Consider the following 18,851-nt stretch of genomic DNA (forward strand, 5'->3'; position numbering starts at 1 on the left):
CCTTCCAAAGCATCTTCCTTGTGCCTCTGTTAACATGTTTATAGATTGCTCGCCTTGAAGTAGAGCTCCTTATCTCTCCCTCTAGTCAGAGGTTGAATTGCTAAAAGGCAAGGTTTTGGTGCATTATGGCATAACCTCCCTCCACCTCCTCGGCACCCCAACCCCTCTGCCCCTCCCCAAGGAACTGCAATCCCTTTAAAAGTTTGATGGAGTTCAGTTGAGCGGAGTTTAGCAAGCAAGTAATGCATACCTAGATGCTCCAAGTACAGTGCCGCTGCCTTGGATGGTGCAATGCCCAACGGCAGCCACTACGGCCAGGAAGGTGGAAGACTGGACAGAACGGTCGGAGAAAACCAGGGTGAGGAAACGGAGAAGGAGGAAGGAGAGGAGGAGAGGGAAGGAGGGGTAGGGAGGAAGAATGGGAGGAGCTCCAGTGGGAGGGGCTTCGGGGGGAGGAGCTTCGAGCGGCGGACGCGCTGCTGGCTCAGACCTGTCGGGATCGGTGGCCGCATGGCTGCGCCCATCTCGGGCCGCGGGGCCCGGGACCTGATGCAGTTCCTGCGGCTGGTGGGGCAGCTCAAGGTGAGCGGGCGCTGGGAGGGCCGCCTGGGGCCCGGAGCGCGGCTGCGCGGAGAGAGGCCGGGGCTGGCCGCGGGGCGACGAGGCTCCTGCCCCCAACCTGGCCCGAGGCCAGCCCCCTTCCTCCGTTCTCCCGGCCTCGTGGGGTCGACAGAGGAAACCCCTCCGGATGGATGCGGTCGTGCGTCCGGACCGTGGGCGGAGGAAGCAAGTGGCGGAGACTGTGTGGCCGGGTTGCTAGAGCTGACCCCAGGCCGGGAGGAGTCCGAGCCGCGCTGTTCTCTGTGTCGGCCTGGCGCTCCGATGGGGCCGGCCCAGGCGGCCTTTCGAGAGGTTTCTGGAGGGGATCCGGCGCGGTGATGTGCTAGTCCCTCTGCCCGCGTCTGCCCCGAGTACTTTTGGGGCTCACGACCCCACAACCGGCCAACTGGGAAGATCAGAACCCATTGGTCCTGCAGGGTTTAAGTGGAGTGCTTAAAATCTGTCTCACAATTACTTATAGAAATAACAAGACTTTTTCTTTTTTTTTTTTAACGGAGGATTTTATGTAGCACACACTGGAGTTACATCCCAGGGGTCCTCCTCCTGCTGGTCCACCCCTGGCCACACCCAGTTAATGATTTTGCAGAATTTCTCCAAGTTCAAAGCAGATTATCTGTTTCATGCCATTGTTTCTACAGTTCATAAAATTCTTTAGAAATGTAAACTCCCGAGTCTCACAGGATCACATCATGATATGAGTAAAAGGAAGAGTCATGACTGGTGGGTAGCATGAATTAGTTAGAGATGCCTTATCCTTTCTGCTTCAGAATTTGGAAGTCTGTCTCTTGTTCACGACGCTTTCACCACAGTGTTTTCTACTTGTGTCTAATGAGTTGTTTGAAGTAAAACTTACCAACTTTTATAGTTAGGAAAGATAAGATACTTTACAGTTTTGTTCTTATGTTTTAAGGACTTGTATATGATCTGTACATCAGTACATCGGTAACACGGAGTAACTTGACTTTTGGACTTATGTATTGTATACTTGTGAATTATTGCTCCCTCCCTCTCTCTTTCTCATTCTCTGCCCTCACTGGTTTATTTGATTCCAGAAGTTGATCATTTAGGTTAGTTAAGCGTTTTTTAATATGTACTGAAACCATGACCCAGCTTCTGTGCCCTATTCCCTGGACTTCTCTTGAATAGCACCGTAGATAGTTAAAAGACTTATTTTTATCAATTGTTTTCTGTTCATTTTTATCAGAGAGTCCCACGTACTGGCTGGGTATACAGAAATGTCCAGAAGCCAGAGAGCGTATCAGATCACATGTATAGGATGGCAATTATGGCTCTGGTGACCAAAGATGAACATCTTAACAAAGACCGGTAAGCTGTGAACTTTGGTGCCAGTTAGGGTCTGTGGGTATGCATGACTCTTCATGACTGAGGCCTGTGTCAAATTCTTGTAGCTTAGTGTATATGTCAAGAAAAATTACTTGAGGCAAACCATACAGATTCAGGATGTGGGAAGGAGCACTATATGCTGATTGCTTCGGTTGTTGTAAACTGTACTCTGGGTTTTCTCCTGGCAAGTGAAAGAGCCTGCCTTGGTCTCAAGGAAACTTAAGTGTGATGTGAGGATTTCCAGGGCCTTGAAGGTAAAGTGTCTTTTGTCTAAAATTGTATCCATACACTGTGTACCTTTATTTCACCCTTTTTCTGAATAGTAGCACGTATTTGTGAAGTGACTTTTTGAAATTGTATGTGCAGGAAAGAGCTGAGAAAGATATCCTCTCTCCCTTCAGTCAACCAACAAGTGTTTAAAATGCTTTTTTGAGGGACTTCCCTGGTGGTCCAGTGGGTAAGACTCCACGCCCAATGCAAGGGCCCTGAGTTTGATCCCTGGGTGGGGAACTAGATCCGTCATGAATGCCGCAACTAAGACCTGGCTCAGCCAAAATAAATAAATAAAATAAAAAATAAATTGCTTTTTGAGCACAGGACAAACTTTCCTAGCAATACAGTATAAGATAGTAAATAAAACCCAGATGAATGACACAGGCCCAGAGTAGCTTCTATACAGAGCACAAAATAAATTAAGTTAGAAAATTTAACCGGAGAGATCACCTGTTCTTGGGCGGTCTTAATGGAGGAAGCAGAATCGGAGTTGACCTCTAAGGTGTTGTTTAGGTGGAGAAGTACAAGACAGCACATAAAGAGCAGGGCAGAGAAACCAAATCTCTGATGATAGGAAAGTAAAGGTATATTTTGGAATTGAGAAGTAAATCAAATTGATTGAAACAAAGGTCCATTAGGGAGTCTCAGGAGCCCTGTTACTCTGTAGATGGTGTAGAATTTAGGAGATTTTTGGCAGATAGTACAAGATGAGCACGGTGTCAAATGGAGAGGCATGTAAGAACAGTCTGAGATTTGAACTAGATGAGAGAGCAACTGCAGGCAGGGGCACCTGTGAGGAGGCTGTGTGGCCTTGGTGATGGTGGGAACATAAAACAGAATGGCCCTCTGGGGCATTTATCTCATGAGCTGCCTTTATTATTTTGATGATGGTTATCCTAATCACTAATCATTATCACTAATAATTATAATCATTTGTTGAATAATCAACATGTTTCAGAAACATAAATGATCAAATTTAATTTTCATACCAAAGTTATGAAGTATTATTACCCCTTTTTACGGATGATAAAAATGAAGGCTGCAAAACTCAGCATTTAAAGAAATTAAGTAACTTGGCAAAGGTCACACAGCTAATAGATGTTGATTGCTGGATGCAAACTCAGATCTGTCCAACTCTACCCATTTCTCTAGAAAGGGCCTCATTTTGACATCTGACTAGTACATTGGGGAAATGATAGTTTTTGAATTTTGTATCAGTAAGTAAATGCTCTAACTAGATCACCTCCTGGTTTTTTTTTTTTTTTTTTTGCGGTATGCGGGCCTCTCACTGCTGTGGCCTCCCCCGTTGCGGAGCACAGGCTCCGGACGCGCAGGCTCCGGACGCGCAGGCTCAGCGGCCATGGCTCACGGGCCCAGCCGCTCCGCAGCATATGGGATCCTCCCAGACCGGGGCACGAACCCGTATCCCCTGCATCGGCAGGCGGACTCTCAACCACTTGCGCCACCAGGGAGGCCCACCTCCTGGTTTTTTAATCTAAAGTTATCAACCTTTTAAAGTGACATTTAAGAAACCAGCTATTTTTTTTTAATTCATGCTGACAATTTCCCTGTATTCTCATGTATTGTGCTGAATATTAACTAGCAGTTTTGATTCAGAACTGTTGCAGCCTGGCAGAATATAATTACTTTAGAAAATACTGCATTAAACTAAAATATTCTGTGAGGCTGGAGAAAGAAAACTATATTATGTAACTTCAAAGTAGTATAGAGAAGGAATCTGTAGTGAATATAATTCTGTGTAATTATTCACCATTTCTTGCCTGGTCAGATGTATACGCCTAGCCCTGGTTCATGATATGGCAGAATGCATCGTTGGGGACATAGCACCAGCAGATAACATCCCCAAAGAAGAAAAACATAGGCGAGAAGAGGTCAGTGTTGACTGTTGACTCCACAAAAGACCACCAGAAAAACCCACTGCGGAAACAAAGCTAAGTTTATTAGACCTATTGCAGTAAGGGAGAGTACCTCCTTGACAGAGTTTTAGTAGTGTCTCAGAAAGGAGGGTCAAGGGAGGGTATTTATAGAGTTTTAGGGCCTGGGCTGGAGGATGTTTGGATGCATCTTACAAGAGGAGCTACTATCTTACAAGATGGGATTGCATAGAGTTTAGGACATAATAACTTTGGGGTGGTAGGGCTGGTGAGCCAAGGTCTTAACAAGCGTCTTGAAGGGCAAGCTGTTAGTGCTTACTCTATTTTGGGTGGTTTACAATCTTACATTCCAGAAGTAAGGATTCCTTGGAATAAGCAGTGAATTGGTTTTGCTTATTCTAAGCCTTGTTTAACACAGAGACAGGACATTTTGTTGGTTTCAGTTCTCATGGAGGGGCATAGAGGGGACCTGAACACAGAGTACAGATAGTACGTCTTTCATTAGAACAATGGAAATAGCTGGAACTTGAAGGAATTCTCCATGCTAGTTTAAGCTCTTTGGAGAGAAGTTCTATAAAGCCCAAGAATAATCATTATTATAATTAGTATTTAGTAAATTTTAAATTAGTCCTTTGATTTAGTGGTTAAAAGTAAAGAAAAAGATTTTGTATTAGTAAAAAATGAATAACATCAATAAAACATTGTCTGCTGATTTGGACTCTAAACCAGAGCCCAGGCACAAAGAGGAAGACATATTTGAAACTGAGACTGGAAAATCCAGGAAGGTTTTTTTTTTTAAATGCTGAATGGCTGGTTCCCAATTCAGGGATTATTGCAAGCTGCTTTTATTGTAGGCCAGAGAGGTTGATCCTAAATGTCTAAGTCAACAGGTCCTTCATCAAGGTGGTTTAACAGGGAAGGTGGGCTTAAATAGCTGTTCTCGGAGCTTGCAGAGGCTGGAGCTCAGTAGCCAACAGCATTTTTGCCCCTCTGGAGGCAAGAAGATCTACAAGGAATCTCAGTTTAGGAGTTCCAACACACCCTAAATTATGGTAGTAAGGGGAATAGTGTAAGGAATGTGTTCTTAGTGTAAATACAGGTCCAGAACACATAAGCATCATGACAGTGTAAAAAGGGAGGAGCTAAGGAAATGTTTCTCTGTTGGAGTCTAGACTGTCCTGAATAAAGAATTCCTAGGTTGATTGGCAGGATTAACACAAAAAGAAACCAATTAGCTCAAGATACTGAGTTGCGGAGAGGAGTTAGCCCCAAACCAGAGGATGTTGGGTATTGACATATGACATAAAGAAAAAGGAGGAGGAAAAGACTCCTCAGTTATATAGCACGTTTCAGGATGTACGATAGTTTTATTCAAGGGTCAGTGTATACCTTGTGGAGGAGAAATCACATACTGAAGTACCAGAGGGTGATCAGAGACCTTAGAGTGACGCAAAGGAAGAAGAGAGTGTTCCCGTAAGGCACACAGGGAATGTGAGGTTCACTCCACAGAGCAGCGAGTCAGAACCTTCTGAAGAAAAAACATTCAGTAGGAAGGATCTCCAACCACCGGAGACAGAGAAAACCTACCTCTGTCCTGACAGAAGCTGAGTCCTGGCTAGTGACACCCCCCAGAGGGGGGCATAGAGGGGACCTGACACTCAGAGTGCCGCTGCTTCCTGGATGCCGTACGCAGGCAGTGATGAAAACCCTGCCCAGCCTCATTAAACCTCCTGGCTGCTGCCCACTCCATCTGATTTACAGGAGAATAAATATCATCATCAGAAGGGACATGGGAAACATCTTAAAGAACCCCAAGTTCTTGGACAGGAAACCAAAGGCTTGGGGAGTGCTCATACTGCATTGCCTCTTCCTCTGCTAGTTAGGATTTGGGACAGAGAAAAAGATCTGGGAGGTGAACAGTTCTTTATGCAGATGGTGTTTATGAATAAGATTTGGATGTCTGAGCCATAACTTAAGATAATTAAATGAGGGTTTCTTGGCTCCTTGAGGTGGAATCCACATACTGAAAACCAGGAAGTATCATTTGCCCAGAGGCTAGCCAACGGCATCAGAAAGGCTTTAAACCAAAGTAGGAATGGGAGGAAAAATACTTGATAAAATTGGAAGGCTGATTGTCTTGGAGGAGAGTAGGTATTAAGATGAAAGGGAGAATGAGGTGTAGAAGAGAAAATTCAGGGGGGCCAAAAGTAATAGTTGTAGTCTGACTCCCCTCCTAAGCAGGATAAAATAAACTTTATATTATAACCCTAGCTGGTAAATGATGCCTGGTAGGGATCATTAAGAAGTAGTGGGCTGAAGCTTGACTCTGGAATATAGCAAGAGCAGGTTATATTCCTTTGCAGAGGGAAAACTTATTAAAACAGAAGGCAGAGTTATATATGTACCTGAGAGTTAAAGTTTCTGAAGAACTAGAGGTTAAAAGGGGAAGAACCAAACTTTATCATGGGAGTAAACATGGCAAGATGGAGAAAGTGAAAACTACAGTGAACATTTTACCGAGTGCTTTTCCTGTGCCAGATAATGAGCACTTTATATATATATTAACTATTTAATCCTCACAGCAATCCTTTCAGGTAGGTATCACTATTAACCCCATTTTACAGATGAGAAACCTGAAGGACAAAGAAGTAACTTGCACAGGGTTCCACAGCTAGTAAATGGCAAGCAGGGTTTCAAACCCCATCTGAATCTACAGTTTGTCATTAACTGTTGCACTCTTCAGCCTCACCAGTGATGTGTGAGTGATGAATACTGCTTTCTGGGTGCTTGTCACAGAACTGACAGACATTTGCTGAAAGCTTCACTCAGCTCAGAACTGTAGGCAGATTCTTGACATGCTTTGCTAACAGGAAGAAGCTAGGGAAATTATCACTCTAAATCTGTGTGAACAAGACAAAACTCAGTTTAGAAGTGGGAGTGGCAGGGCTCACCATCAGGCAGGGAAAGTCTGACATCTTCAGCCATTTGTCTTGGACTTTAATGAAGTTGATTTCAGTGGCTTATTTGACAAGGTAGGCATGATTCTGTGGCATATGAGGCCAAACAAGGCATAACAACTAAGAGGTCTCAAAATGCAATTCTGATTGTATAATAACAAATGATATCAATGAGTTTAGGTCCAGAAAATCATTGCTTAATTTCAGGAAGAGAGCAAAAACATATTTGTTTGCTATGTTTAGTTTTTTAAAGACATGGTGATTTTAGTCACCAGGAAGCTTATTAATAAGTCAGTAATCATATGTGGTTTCCATAAAGCCAACTCAGCCTTGGGCTGCATTTACAGAAATAGAGCATTTGGCATGATGGAAGCTTTGGTTCCATTGTGTTTCGAGGTCAGACCACATATCAATCACTGTATCCAGTGCTGGGTGCATCGCTCTGAAGGAAATAAAGTAATCCCTTGTCACAGCAGGACTTTTACGTTTATATTCTAAAAGTTTAGATTTTGATATGTCTCTGTACCTATATGTTATTCAGTTCATTCTTTTCAAACAAAAGCAATGGGCAAACTTATGTTTCTAGAATGGTGTAGAGAAAAGCGATCTATTTATGAAGACACTATTAATTTTTGAAAGTGCAAAGTATTTTCTCAAGTATTTTGCTGAGATTTATGAAAAAGAAACAAGGGAGAATGCAGGTGCAAAATACCCTAAATTTCATACCACTAAGGCTGCTGTAATGGTACAAACGATTCAAGATGGTGATGTTAGTTACAAGAGCAGACCGTTGACACTGGCCAATATGGTTTGCTCTGGAAGTGGTTGTATTCTATAACATCTTTTTCTCCCGGTAATAAATAATTATATATACAGATATTCATATTTTTTTAATTTTTATTTTTATTGCTTTTTTCCATCTCACCATTTGATTTTATATGAGACCTATGCCACTTTTATATACCCACTTTGCCAAAAGTGGTTCTTACAACCCTATTCTTTTCAAAGAGCCTAAGCTCTAGTTAGAAGAACTGGACCAGATTAAGAGGCATAGGATGAGGATAGTGAAGGAATTGGAAGTCATTTGAGAGTAGATTGCAGACCTCATGCCCCCAAAATGTGATATTTTAGAATTTTGGAGCAACACAGAAATGAAGCAAGAGATGGGAACGAGAGGGGCTCCTGGGACTTGGAGACTAGAAATACATACTGAACACCCTCCATGCTCTCACTCTCTCATCTCTGCTTTTCTGTGGGTTTTGGCCCTCCAGGCTCTACTCGGGGCTTCTGTCTCCCAGCCTCTGCTGGACATCTCATGCAGATGGTCCCTGAGTGGCTGGTTTGAGTTACATAGCCATCCCTTGGACCAATCACTGGTCGCAGAGATTCTGGCCCAGCTGGGCCACTGCCCACCTGTTTGGCATTGTGTTTTTATGAGGGAGGAAGGCAGAAGAGCTGGGGCTAGGCATAGTGGAAGGACTACAGGGACAATTTTCAGCTTGATGTAAGAAAGTACTTTCTACCAATGCTGCCTAAAGCCCATTTGGGTAACCTCTTGAGGTGCTAGGTTCCCACCACTGGACATGTTTGTGGAGGGAGGATAAGAAGTGGCCAGTGATACTGCTGGATGGTTTGGCTCATTACCCTTTAACGTCTCTTTTCAGTCTGTGAGTCTGTGAGCCTACGAAATGCTGCTTGTAATTTCCTTTATGTTAATAACAATATCTGCCCATTTGTGTAGTGCTTTACATTCTGCAATAAAAACATTTTAACAATAAAAAATGAACATAATGGTATACAAAAAATTTCTTTGAGATTTGTAATTCACTGATACTTTCCTATTCTCCCCACACTCAGGTTTGTTTTGAACTCTAGTATACTTATGGTTGAAATTCATGTGGGCATCTTGCGATTCATCCACAAGATGTAAAATCCATAAAACTCTTAGAGGGAAACATAGGCAGAACACTCTATGAAATAAATCACAGCAAGATCCTTTTTGACCCACCTCCTAGAGAAATGGAAATAAAAACAAAAATAAGCAAATGGGACCTAATGAAACTTAAAAGCTTTTGCACAGCAAAGGAAGCCATAAACAAGACAAAAAGACAGCCCTCAGAATGGGAAAAAATGTTTGCAAATGAAGCAACTGACAAAGGATTAATCTCCAAAATATGCAAGCAGCTCATGCAGCTCAATATCATAAAAAACAAACAACCCAATCCAAAAATGGGCAGAAGACCTAAATAGACATTTCTCCAAAGAAGATATACAGATTGCCAACAAACACATGAAAGGATGCTCAACATCACTAATCATTAGAGAAATGCAAATCAAAACTACAATGAGATATCATCTCACACCAGTCAGAATGGCCATCATCAAAAAATCTAGAAACAATAAATGCTGGAGAGGGTGTGGAGAAAAGGGAACCCTCCTGCACTGTTGGTGGGAATGTAAATTGATACAGCCACTATGGAGAACAGTATGGAGGTTCCTTAAAAAACTAAAAATAGAACTACCATATGACCTAGCAATCCCACTACTGGGCATATATCCTGAGAAAACCATAATTCAAAAAGAGTCATGTACCACAGTGTTCATTGCAGCTCTATTTACAATAGCCAGGACATGGAAGCAACCTAAGTGTCCATCGACAGGTGAATGGTTAAGGACTATGTGGTGCATATATACAATGGAATATTACTCAGCCATAAAACGAAACGAATTTGAGTTATTTGTAGTGAGGTGGATGGACCTAGAGTCTGTTATACAGAGTAAAGTAAGTCAGAAAGAGAAAAACAAATACCATATACTAACACATAGACATGGAATCTAAAAAACAAAAAATGGTTCTGACGAACTTAGGAGCAGGACAGGAATAAAGATGCAGGTGTAGAAAATGGACTTGAGGACACGGGGAGGGGGAAGGGTAAGCTGGGACAAAGTGAGAGAGTGGCATGGACATATATACACTAGCAAATGTAAAATAGCTAGCTAGTGGGAAGCAGCCGCATAGCACAGGGAGATCAGCTCGGTGCTTTGTGATGACCTAGAGGGGTGGGATAGGGAGGGTGGGAGGGAGATGCAAGGGGGAGGGGATATGGGGATATATGTATATGTATAGCTGATTCACTTTGTTATACAGCAGAAACTAATACAACATTGTAAAGCAATTGTACTCCAATAAAGATGTTAAAAAAAAAAGATGTAAACTCCTTGGCCTCGCTTCCGATATTTCTGTAATCATTTCACACCCTCCTCATTGTCCTTATTTGTGTCTGGTGTGCTGTAGGCCACAAAATAAGTGCTCGTGAATAAATACATATGAACAAATACATTTATTTAATGTACACAACTGCCCTCCTTGTAAGACTAAATATTGTCCAATATTCTGCTGCCCCTTTGGGAGTTATTTGTAAGAGTTTGAGTCCATTATTTGGCATTTGTAGATGAGTTGTTAAATAAATGTGAATATGATTAAAGTAACGATTTGATATTTCAGGAAGCTATGAAGCAGCTAACCCAGCTCCTCCCAGAGGATCTCAGAAAAGAGCTCTATGAACTTTGGGAAGTAAGTATATCTGATGGGTCGCTTTTTATTGTAACTGAATTTATGTGGCTCATCAGTGTTTTATTTGACTTAGACTATCTCAATAAGCTGTCTCCAACTTGTTGGAGTCGTGTCAGTTTCTCACCTCCTAGCTGCTGCAGGAACTTCTCAGGACTAATAGTAATTTTTCTTCCAATTTCCCTTGTCACCGTAAAGCCTGGTGCGGATACTGACTCACAGCCCCTGGATTTCCTGATGCATGGCTCTCATCCTCCACCCTGTCAACCTCACACCCCCCCCCCAACCCCCGTCTCTGGTCCTTGAAAGGAATGTAGGCTTTGGGGTAGTTCAGAACTGGGTTCCCACCTCACTCACCACTTCCTGGCTCAGTGACCTTGGGCTCCTTCCCCTCCCTGAGTCAGTGGCCCATCTCTGAAACCATTAAGGGGTGTTAGGGCTGAGTGAGGTCAAGGCCAGGGGCTGCCATGGAGCCCAGCGCAGAACGTGGGCTCTGTGTGTGCTCAGCCCCTCCCTGGTGCTGCGGAGAGCGAGGACTGCCAAGGCGGGTGGGCCGGAGGGAGGGGGCCGAAAGAGCCCGGCAGACTCTAGTGCTGCCACTGCTCCCCCTCCTGGTGCTGTTTTCCAGCTGTGAAGGGAAAACGACAAACAGACCCCTGCCTACTGCAGTTTCTCACTTCCCTCCAGCCCCACTGACCCTCCCTTGCTTGAGCCTCTAGCCCCACCCCTTACGCTTGGGTAGCCCCGCCTCTCACTCTCACTTTTCACATTTCCTTCAAAGCCCTGCTCCCTCCTCCTGTCTTCTGAACCTGACCTTCCACCTTTTCTTTCACCCCCTAAAACTCATATGTACCTCCAAATAAGACCTTATTTAGAACTAAGATTCTTACAGAGGTAATCAAGTTAAAGTGAGGTCATTTGGGTGGGGCGCTTTTCCAATATGACTGGTGTCCTTATAAAAAGGGGAGTCTGGATGTAGACACACACATATTGGAAGAATACCATGTGAGCATGACGAAGGCCATCTGTAAGCCAAGGACAGAGGCCTGAAGCAGTTCCTTCCCTCACAGCCCTCAGAAGGAACCAACCCTGCAAATACCTTGATTTCCAATTCCCAGCCTCCAGAACTGGGAGATAATAAATTTCTGTTGCTTAAGCCACCCGGTTTGTGGTACTTTTTACAGCAGCCTTAGAAAACTAATTCTCTCTCTCTTTCTTCCTCTTTCCCTGATACTGTGCAGTGGCTACTTTATTATGTTCTTCATTATTTTTTAAATTATCTCTATATTCTCTCTCTTTGGCTCTTTACTGTATCTGTTAGAGTTTTGTACGGGTATAAGCTGAAAGAAAGCCTCTTTCCAACTCCCTTATTTTATGGATAAGAAGACTGGAGACTAAAGCTTTGCCTTGCCCAAGGTCTCTTAGCTAGCTGGTGACAAAGCAAGGCCACAAGCCTGCCTCCTAACTCAGCATTTTCTTTATGTCATTATGCTGTATGTTAATTAATTGAACAAGCATTTATAGTTCTTTTGTATTCATGATACTGTGTCAGTTACTTACTATTAATTGTAAGAGACCCTTGGTTTCCAGGGGCTGCTGTAACAAATTACCATGAACTCGGATGGCTTAAAACAACAATGTATTGTCTCACAGTTTCGGAGGCCAGAAGTCCAAATCAAGGTGTTGGCAGGGCCATGCTCCCTGAAGGCTCTGGAGGAGGATCCTTCCTTGCCTCTCCCTAGCTTCTGCTGAATGCATCTTCCGGCTTTGACATCCTTGCCTTCTGAATACGTTGTTCGAGTCCCTGCCTCCTTAGTCAAGTGATGTTCTTCCTGTGTCTGTATCTGTGCCCAGATTTCCCTCTCGTAAGGATGTCGGTCATTGGATTAACATCCATCCTCATCCATTATGACTTTATCTTAATTTGATTACATCTGCAAAGACCCTATTTCCAAATAAGGTTACATTCGTACGTTACAGGTAGACATGATTTTGTGGGAACACTATTCAACAGAGAACAGACTCTCATATTAACTTACGCATGTTTTAGATTCATGTATATTGCCTTCAATACCAGATTTCCAAGGTTCAAATTACTGGCTCCTCTGTGTACTAGCTGTGTGATCTTGGGCAACTTACTGAACCCCTCTGTGTCTCAATTTCCTCATCTGTAAAATGGTACTAATAGTAGTATACCTATTTTATAGGGTTGCATGGCAATCAAATGAATATATGTAAAGCAGTTAGAACATTGCCTGACACACAGTACACAGTACACTCTATTTTTCTGTCTCCAGTCCATATGTTCTGATTTTGATTTAGGAAAATAGGGTCATTCTGTACCCAGGGAACTTAGTACTGGTTACATAGAAAATGGCAGTTGATTGATTTCTGAAATGTTAATCACTGCTATTCATAACTGTAAATAGCTATCAGCCCAGAGGGTCACATCTAGTTAAAGCAATTAAATATCCTTGATTATAATTTATCTTTTACCATAGAAGTGTGAAGTCAAATTTTAGTAAGTCAAGGGAGAAAACATTTTCATTTTTTTCCTCGAAGTATCACAGAAAGATATCCGCCCTACCACCTGCATTTTGCTTTAAAGCAATAACCCTTTGAATCCCAAGGCAAAGCAAGAGGTGCTCCCTGCCATATGCTGAATGCCTGGCACACTCACCTGCCCTTGGATTGTTTCCCAGCATACAGCTGAAGATACTGTTGGGTTAACAAGTACCCCTTAAAAAAGCCTCTCTCTGTTCTATCCTTTGAAGTACAAGTGCAGTATTTTGGTGGGTAGTTTCATATACAGCAACATGAGGGTCCTGGGTCCCAGAGGGAGAGTCACTAGGAGGTGGGAAAGGGGAACACATAAAAAACAAACTTTATATATGTCAGTACTTCATGTAGGGCCAATCTTTCCCCAAGGGAGAGGGAGGTAACCATTGATCTTCCTCTCCTTTCCTCTCTTTCTCTTTCCTTCCGTCCTCCATGTTGAGAACCTGGAACTTGTATCTCTTTCCTGCTTGAAATCCTCATCCTTCTGTTGTTCTGAAAACCCCAATCAGAGCTGCATCTAATAAAAACCAAGAAATCTTCAGTGATTCACATCACATCACCCTGCTGAGAAAGCACGACAGGTTCATTATCTGAACACAGGGTGGAATTACAAATGAGAACTTGGCAGGGAAATCAGTTGGGAATACTTTGGTCTTAATAGAAGAATGGTTCTATATAGTATTAATTGGGACTGGTGGTTTTGTGACATGTGTCATGCACTAAGAAGCAGACTGCCTCTCATTTCTGGTCTGCACTGAGGAGGGAGGGAACAAAAGGAAGAGGAAAGGTAAAAAAGCCACTCCCCGTCCCCTACCTTCACCGCCTCCCTGCCACCAACACATGCACATACCCGTGGCATGAAGAGTTCTGAGGCCCTGGCTGTATCCTCAAGAGTCATAACCCGTAGGGACTTGATTAACTCCTCCCTGTTTGGAAAACAAGGACAGAGATTTCCATTGTAGAGTGGTAACTGAAATTAAATGAGAAAGCTAGAAATTCACTTCAAAAGGAAACGCGACATTAAATGGAGAGGGAAATAATTTGAGAAGCATAAGATGAAATATTAGCTTGAAGTTGAAAAGACCTGCTCTACTCAGGTCGATTAAAGAATAATGATCTTGAAGATAAGTTACTAAACAGGAAGGAAAATGCTTGGAAGTGTCCATGTGAACACATGAGGCCTCTCAGGCATCGGGTGGAATAGATGGAGCTGTGAGCACCGCCTTCCCACGTACAGCGCCGCTGTTAAGCTGTGGAATTGCAGGTGACTAGTCTCTATGATGGGTTTGTATGCAGTGGAGAAATGTGGCCAGTGCAGAATGTGCTTTTAGCTGTGACTCTGATTTCAGGTACCAGAATGAGAATTTTCCTGGAATAACCTATCATGCAGCCCTAATCATGTGGCTTTAATTGTCCCTTTACTTAGGAATATGAGACCCAATCTAGTGCAGAAGCTAAATTTGTGAAGCAGCTGGACCAATGTGAAATGATTCTTCAGGCATCTGAATATGAAGACCTTGAGAACAAACCTGGGAGACTGCAGGACTTCTACGATTCCACAGCAGGTACGCAATGCTGTTTTCAATAAGCATCACTTTAGTTTGGCTTAATTTACTCATAGTGTATATAATGTTAGTCATAACATTATATTATATATCCACTGTTGTTACCCTCCTCTGACACTTTCGTATGGAGCATCTAAGAAGCAAATGGTGGGATTTATGGTATGAGGTGACCTAGTGCACAAGAGCATTGCCGCCCTGGAGGCTGAGCGCCAGGTTCACATCACACATACTAGCTGTGTGCTTCCAGGCAGTCTCCTGACCTCTCTGAAAAATGGAAATCATAATACCCTGCTTAAGACACAGGCTGGTTTTGAGATTCAAGAGAGATAATATATGTCAAATGCATTATAATATGTAAGTGCTTTATAGATGTCAGGTCATGTTAAGGTGGAGGTAGAAATAGAGACTTAAAAAGAGAAAACTCCAAACAGCTGAAGTCACCGTCGTCATTTTAGCTCTTCAGAGCACAGGCCTAAAGTCAAACTGCATGGGTTTGAATCCTGCTTCTGCCACATACAATTTATGTAACTTCCAGTAAATTAATACTTAACCTAGCTCTGGGCCTTCGTTTCCTTATTTTTAACTTGAGGATAATTACAAAATCTACTTTATAGGGTTATTTGAGGATATATGTGAAGTGCTTAGAATAATGGCTGGCAATAAGCCTTAGCTATCTTCATTTTTTTTTTTTTTTTTTTTTTTTTTTTTTGCGGTACGCGGGCCTCTCACTGTTGTGGCCTCTCCCGTTGCGGAGCACAGGCTCCGGACGCGCAGGCTCAGCAGCCATGGCTCACGGGCCCAGCCACTCCGCGGCATGTGGGATCTTCCCGGACCGGGGCACGAACCCGCGTCCCCTGCATCGGCAGGCGGACTCCCAACCACTGCGCCACCAGGGAAGCCCGCTAGCTTCATTTTGATTCAGCTTCTAGAGTGAGGCACCAGGTGCACTGACCGCTGATGTCATGTTGCTCCCTGGAGTAGAACTCCATCTCTTCCCTGGGAGTTCTTCAGGCTCAGCTCAGCCTCCATCTCCCCTGAGAATACTGTTAGCAATGATTTTGGGGGGACCTCTCTGGACCCTTTTGTGACCTCATCAAGTAGAGGAAAGTCCCAGCTCCAAAATACGCTCCAAAATATGATTTGCTTTGTAATGAAGTTGATTTGATTTTCCTTCTCTCTTTTCCAGCCCCACTACGTCTGCCCTAGACAAGGCCCTCATTATTTCTGTATTGGACTGTTGTTATAACCACCTAATTTAATCTGCTAGGCTCATGAGTTCATCCTGCCTGTCTCAGTGCTTTCCTCCTTTGTAGATATAGGTATCATCACCTCTTTGTTTTTTAAACGTTTGTGGCTTTCCTCTTCCTTAAAAATAAAATCTTGACAATTTTTAAGTCGTCTGAACAGCTCTGCAGGCTAAGGCCACTCAGCTGTCTGGTTTCCTCTCCTGATCTTCCCTGTCACAGCTGAGCGTTCCCTTCTTTTTGCTCAATCTGCCCTTGGTCTGCAGCTTGCCTTAGCGTTGTCACAGTCTGACTTGCATTCTCCGTAATGATGTTCATCGTTGGGTTTCTTTCCAAAACCCCACTTGCCCACCCCACCCTATCGTAAGCTGTTTGAGGGCTGAGACCAACCAGCTTTGTCTTATCTGTCCTTGATATAGGTGATGCTCAAAATGTTTGACTTTGGTTCAATGGAATAATGTTGTAAACCAGGGGTCAGCCAACTCTAGCCCGTGGGCCAAACTGGCTGCTGCTTGTTTCTATCAATAAAGCTTTACTGAAACAGCCATGCTCTTTCTTTCTCTGTTGTCTATACTGCTTTCATGATACAGCAGCAGAGCTGAGTAGTTGGCAGCAAAGACCAAATAGTTCACAAAACCTAAAATATTTACTATCTGACTCTTTACCAAAAAACGTTTGACCAATGATTGGGTTACTAGATAGCATATTTCCCCAATAAGGTAATAAAAATATGTCATGTTTATGTTGTTCTTTGCATTTTAATACTATTATCTTCTATTTTGGTACATTCACAATGAAAAATAGAAAATGAAACATGAGAATACTAGTACAATCAAAAACTATGGGAGCTGGAAGGTCATCTGGTTTAAACTCCACGTTTTATTGAGGAAGAAACTTGAGCCTGGAAAGAGGGTGATGTGCCCACAGCTGAGCTGAGATTAAGATTCACTGCACTTTGCACTCTGGTGCACTATTTCTAGGAAAAAAATTAGTAAACTTGAACAGTGTAAATGATGTAAGAAATGATTTCTTACCATTTCTTGCCCTGGTTTGGACCAGGGTAGTAATGGTAGAAAAAAGTAAGAAGTCAGATTCTGGATATATATTGAGTATAGAGTCGATAGGATTTGTGTATGGGGTGTTTGTAAGAGGAGTCTGAGGATTTTGGACTTTCCACTAGACAGGAAAGATGGGGGAAGAATAGGTTTGGAGGAAGAAAATCAGGGGTCCCAGAAGCCAAGGGAAGAAAGTGTTTCAAGAGGCAGGAGTAGCCGTCAGATTTAGCAACATGGAGCTGATCGGTGTCCTTGGTAAAAGCAGCTTTGGTGGAATGATGGTAAGTCTTGACAGCATGACTTTTACACAGTGGGGCAGAGGGTGGCCTGGAAGCAGCGAGGAGCGTGGAGGACAAGCCCTGGCCTGGTGGTAGGAGCTGCATGAGACAGAAGACAGCCATGGCTGGAGGGGCTGCAGAGAAAGCTGTATCCTCAGGACGAGTAGGTGTCAGGGCAAGAAAGTGAAGGGGACATTCAGAGAAGAGATTGAGCATAGCGAATCAATGGACTAGAGTTAACTGTGGAATGAAGAGCAAGCAACAAAAGGCACTGGCAAGAGAATACAGTCAGGGAAGAAGAGACGGTGGGTTTAACACCCCACCCCCACCCCCACCGCGTGCTAGCCACCACCCACCTAAGATAGCTCGGAGCGTGGTTGCTGCCCAGGGCAGAAGCCCAGAGGATGCCAAGGAGCCAGGAAGACAGCACAGACTAGCTGGTTTCATTGTAGATGTTTGCACTCTTGTTTGCATCCTGGGACAGCCCAGACCCCCTGGTCTTCCCATCAGGCTTTTTATATGCGGGTGCATTGTTCCCCACAACTAAGTGCAGATTCAGAATGGACAGCGATTGTTCTCAGTTCTCTGGACGCCATCCTCCCTGAGTTGCCCTGGAGTTCCTGGTAGGGGTATTCGGAGGCTGCCTGGTGAGGTTTTCCCTGGCTCTGCCTGAGCTGTAGTTCTTTGCCTGATTCTCATCCTTACGCTTGATAGCATCTGGGGTGACTAGCGTAAGCTCCGAGTGGTTGCCTCTGGCCTCTCTCCAGGACCTGGAATCTTACTCTGCGTTGGAGTGAAGTATGGGTCAGATCACAAAATCGAGCTCCTGACAAGCCCTAGGATCCAACTGGAGAAACTGATGTATTCACTTGTCATTATCTTTTTCCCTATCTTCTTGCATTGCAGGAAAATTCAGTCACCCTGAGATAGCCCAGCTTGTTTCTGAACTTGAGGCAGAAAGAAACGCTAACATAGCTGCCGCCGCCAGTGAGCCACACTCGTGAGATGCACTCCTGTAACAAACATTTTATTCTTCTGTTTCATGGTACTGTGTTTTGCCACTGTTGGTCTGTTGATTCCCCAGATGTGAGTCTGTTTATTTTCAATTGCCTGGACTCCAGCAAGAAACGTGATACAATTTGGACAGTAAAAGAAGCTACAGAACAGGGTGTGGTCCTGAAAATGCCATGGATGAAGACTTGGAGGGTGGGGGGGGGGGCTTTTTATGAACTGAATAAATAAATTTTTAAAGCCTTAAACTTTGGAATATTTATTACTGATTTTAAGTCATCTTATTCTGAGTTAATAACCTACCTCCCTGAAGGCCAGATTCGTTGAACAATAGAAAATTTAATTATGATTGCTTTTAAGAAGATTCTTCAGCTGGCTTAGTGATAAGGATCCAGGAAAGACAAAAGTATCATAATGCATTCTCCCATCAGATGAAAGGTTGCTTTATTCAGATTCTGCAGCCAGGTTTTTAATTCAC

At 43.4% G+C, this 18,851-nt stretch overlaps 1 protein-coding gene across 1 annotated transcript; it reads left to right on the forward strand.

Moving 5' to 3' along the window:
- Positions 1-456: 456 nt before the first annotated feature.
- Positions 457-18,568, forward strand: HDDC2 (HD domain containing 2). Its single transcript, XM_060114681.1, has 6 exons — positions 457-582; positions 1,826-1,947; positions 4,028-4,130; positions 10,596-10,664; positions 14,647-14,785; positions 18,269-18,568. The coding sequence occupies exons 1-6, from the start codon at positions 511-513 to the stop codon at positions 18,364-18,366; spliced, it is 603 nt and encodes a 200-aa protein (XP_059970664.1). The 5' UTR covers positions 457-510; the 3' UTR covers positions 18,367-18,568.
- The last annotated feature ends 283 nt before the right edge of the window (positions 18,569-18,851 follow it).

This window comes from Mesoplodon densirostris, chromosome 12 (assembly GCF_025265405.1).
Source record: "Mesoplodon densirostris isolate mMesDen1 chromosome 12, mMesDen1 primary haplotype, whole genome shotgun sequence".
Lineage (NCBI taxonomy): Eukaryota > Metazoa > Chordata > Mammalia > Artiodactyla > Ziphiidae > Mesoplodon > Mesoplodon densirostris.

Excerpts from the sequence above, each read along its gene's own strand:
- HDDC2 (XM_060114681.1), top strand. The coding sequence starts at position 511 with ATGGCTGCGCCCATCTCGGGCCGCGGGGCCCGGGACCTGATGCAGTTC. Across the intron at positions 583-1,825 it reads GGCTGGTGGGGCAGCTCAAG|AGAGTCCCACGTACTGGCTG; the intron begins GTGAGCGGGCGC and ends CATTTTTATCAG. Across the intron at positions 4,131-10,595 it reads AAAAACATAGGCGAGAAGAG|GAAGCTATGAAGCAGCTAAC; the intron begins GTCAGTGTTGAC and ends TTGATATTTCAG.